Source organism: Myotis davidii, unplaced genomic scaffold, assembly GCF_000327345.1.
Source record: "Myotis davidii unplaced genomic scaffold, ASM32734v1 scaffold566, whole genome shotgun sequence".
NCBI classification, from domain to species: Eukaryota; Metazoa; Chordata; class Mammalia; order Chiroptera; family Vespertilionidae; genus Myotis; species Myotis davidii.
The window spans coordinates 1,351,694-1,354,771 of NW_006296617.1; the positions used below are offsets into that span (position 1 = coordinate 1,351,694).

General features: G+C 58.2%; 1 protein-coding gene across 1 annotated transcript in view; it reads left to right on the forward strand.

The window, feature by feature from the left end:
- The window catches only part of EHD2 (EH domain containing 2), a 22,239-nt gene that overhangs the window by 5,670 nt on the left and 13,491 nt on the right, over positions 1–3,078 (forward strand). Inside the window, exon 3 of the mRNA XM_006772048.2 lies at positions 325–737. Within this exon, the coding sequence (XP_006772111.1) occupies positions 325–737 (413 nt within the window). The remainder of the gene's footprint in view (positions 1–324; positions 738–3,078) is intronic.

Here is a 3,078-nt window from a genome sequence, read left to right on the forward strand (position 1 = left end):
GATAGATGGATGGATGGATGGATGGATAGATGGATGGATGGATGGATGGATGGATAGATGGATGGATGGATGGATGGATGGATGGATGGATGGATGGATGGAAAAGGGAAGGGCTGATGGCCCCTGTAGCTAGATGGCTTGAGGGACTGGGCCCAGAGTGACGGGGGAATTCTGGGGGCTGCGAGAAGCAGGAGCAGTGGGGTACTCCCAGGACCTTGGCTATTTCACATAGACGGCGATTCTGATAGTCACCCCAAAGGGATGGACGCCTCCGATGGCTGGAGGGGGGGCTGACCTTTGCCTCCCCCGCCCCCCTCCCCCCAGGCTATGACTTCCCTGCGGTGCTGCGCTGGTTCGCCGAGCGCGTGGACCTCATAATCCTGCTGTTCGACGCGCACAAGCTGGAGATCTCGGACGAGTTCTCCGAGGCCATCGGCGCCCTGCGCGGCCACGAGGACAAGATCCGCGTGGTGCTCAACAAGGCCGACATGGTGGAGACGCAGCAGCTGATGCGCGTGTACGGGGCGCTCATGTGGGCGCTGGGCAAGGTGGTGGGCACGCCCGAGGTGCTGCGCGTCTACATCGGCTCCTTCTGGTCCCAGCCGCTCCTCGTGCCCGACAACCGGAAGCTCTTTGAGGCCGAGGAGCAGGACCTGTTCAAGGACATTCAGAGTCTGCCCCGAAACGCTGCCCTGCGCAAGCTCAATGACCTCATCAAGAGAGCCAGGCTGGCCAAGGTGAGGCCGCCCTTGGGGGGGATGGGCAGCATGGGTGGCACCAAGTGTTTGGCTGCTAACGGACCAGCTCCCTGAGTAGTTAGCTGTCCGATCCAAGAGAGTTCGCCAGGCTGGGCACTCCGGCGCCCAGGGCACTGGTGGGAGCGGGATTGCGTGGCGAATTGTTCCTCTACCGTTGTGTTCCCGTCTCTGTCTCTTTCCATGTCTCTCTCTCTCTCTCTCTCTCTCTCTCTTCTGTCCTGTTATCCCTTCATTCATCACCTGCAACCGGTCAGATTGTACCATGTCCCGCCCCGGACTCCCGTCTCAGCGAAAACCAAGCCCTCCCTGTGGTCCACAGCGATCCCTTCCACCCTCCACCCCACCCTGCTTTTCCTCCGTCATCTTCCACTTCCTTCCGTTATTCATTGCATGTCACACTGGCCATCTCAGTCCTACCTCAGGGCCTTTGCACATGCTGTTTCCTCTTTTTCCCCATCATGCATTGCATGTCGCATTGGCCTCCTCAGTCCTACCTCAGGGCCTTTGCACATGCTGTTTCCTCTCCCTGGAGACCTCCCCCTACTCACCCCTCCTGGTACACCTGGCTCACTTGTCACCTACCTCCATCTCGTCTTTACTCAAGCGTCACCTCTCAAGAAGGCTTCCCTGCCTGCCCTCCCTTTTTATGAAAATAACACCCCCTCGCCTCTCTCTCCCCCCCCCACCCCCCCTGCAAGTCCTGCTTTATCCCTCTCGCAGTTTTCTTCATAGGGTCTTGCTCCCTGGTCCTAAGTTACCCAATCAGTGGGTTTCGCTGTTTATTGCTGTCTCCGCCGCTTGCATTTAAGCAGCACAGAAGCAGGGGTCTTTCTCTGAACGTGTTCCCTGCGGCACCGCCAGCCCCTGGAACAGAGCTGGTGCTCAGTAAACATTATTGAACGGATGACGCTGAACAGACGCATTTAACAAAAGCTCTTCTGTGCCTGGCCCTGTGCCGGGTGGTGCAGGGCAGTCCCATCCCCAGCCTGTGAAGACCCAGCTTGGTCAGGGCTGGGACTGGGGAGCCTGGGGGAACCCGGGAAGGCTTCTTGGAGGAGGGGGCACTTGTGCTGAAAACTGGAGGATGAGGACCAGGAGGGGAAGGGGTTCTGGTGGGAGCAGCGAGCACATGGGCTGGAGATGAGAACTTGGCAAGCTCAGGGAGGAGGGGAAATGTCTGTTGAACCCGGTGCAGGTGGTACCGCCTCAGGCTGGGAGGTGTGGGAGTCAGAGCACCCAGGGCTTGGCCAGGAATGTGCGCTTTGTCCCAAGACACTGGGGAGCCACGGAGGGTGCAGTCTAAGGGAGGGACAGTGTCAGACTAGCTGCCTTCTGGAGGGTGGATTCCCGGATGGTGAGACGGGGCACAGGCCAGGGAGCGGGCTGGTACCGAGGATCTAGGAGGAGCCTGGACGGGGCCATGGGGAGGGCGGGGAGCCCTGGTTTCAGGGCGATTTTGGAGGCCAAATGGAACATTCGTGGGGGCGGCTGCCAGGATGGAGGTGGGGCAGGAAGCTGGGCGAGCAGGGAGGCCGGAGAGGTGAAGGAGCCAGAGGTTTAGGGAGCAGCTCGGAGCGGGTGAGTCAGAGCCCCCACCCCCACCCCAGGAATCCTCTTTGGGAGGGAGGGGCGCAGTGTGGACCGGGGCCTCAGAACCCACCTTTCTTCCCGCTCTGCCCAGGCTCTGGACGGTCTCCCTCTCTCTCCTTACTTCTCCCTCTTTCTCTGCCTCTCTCTTGATCTTTCTCCTCCTCGCTCCTTCCCTCATTCTCTCTCCCTTTCTCTCCCTCTCTCCCTGCGTCCCTCATTCATTCTCTTCTCTTTCCCCTCTTTTTCTAATGATCTCTTCCTCTCCCTCCTTCGTCTCTCTCCTCATCCTCCCTCATCCTATTATCTACCATCTATCTATCTATCATCTATCTATTATCCATCTATCTATCTATCTATCTAGCTATCTATCCATCCATCCATCCATCTATCCATCCATCCATCCATCTATCCATCCATCCATCCATCTATCCATCCATCCATCCATCTATCCATCCATCCATCCATCTATCCATCCATCCATCCATCTATCCATCCATCCATCCATCCCTCCATCATCTATCATCTATCTATCGATCAATCATCTATCTATCTATCTATCTATCCATCTATCTATCATCTACCATCATCTACTCCCTCCTCATCTGTCTTCCTCCCAGTCTCAGCCTCCCTGGGGCTCGCCCTCGCCCCTCATGGAGCCCAGCCCCCAGGCCCCTCCAGGGAGGCAGAGCGGCCAGAGCTGGAGCCCAGGCCGCGGGGCCGCGGGGCAGGG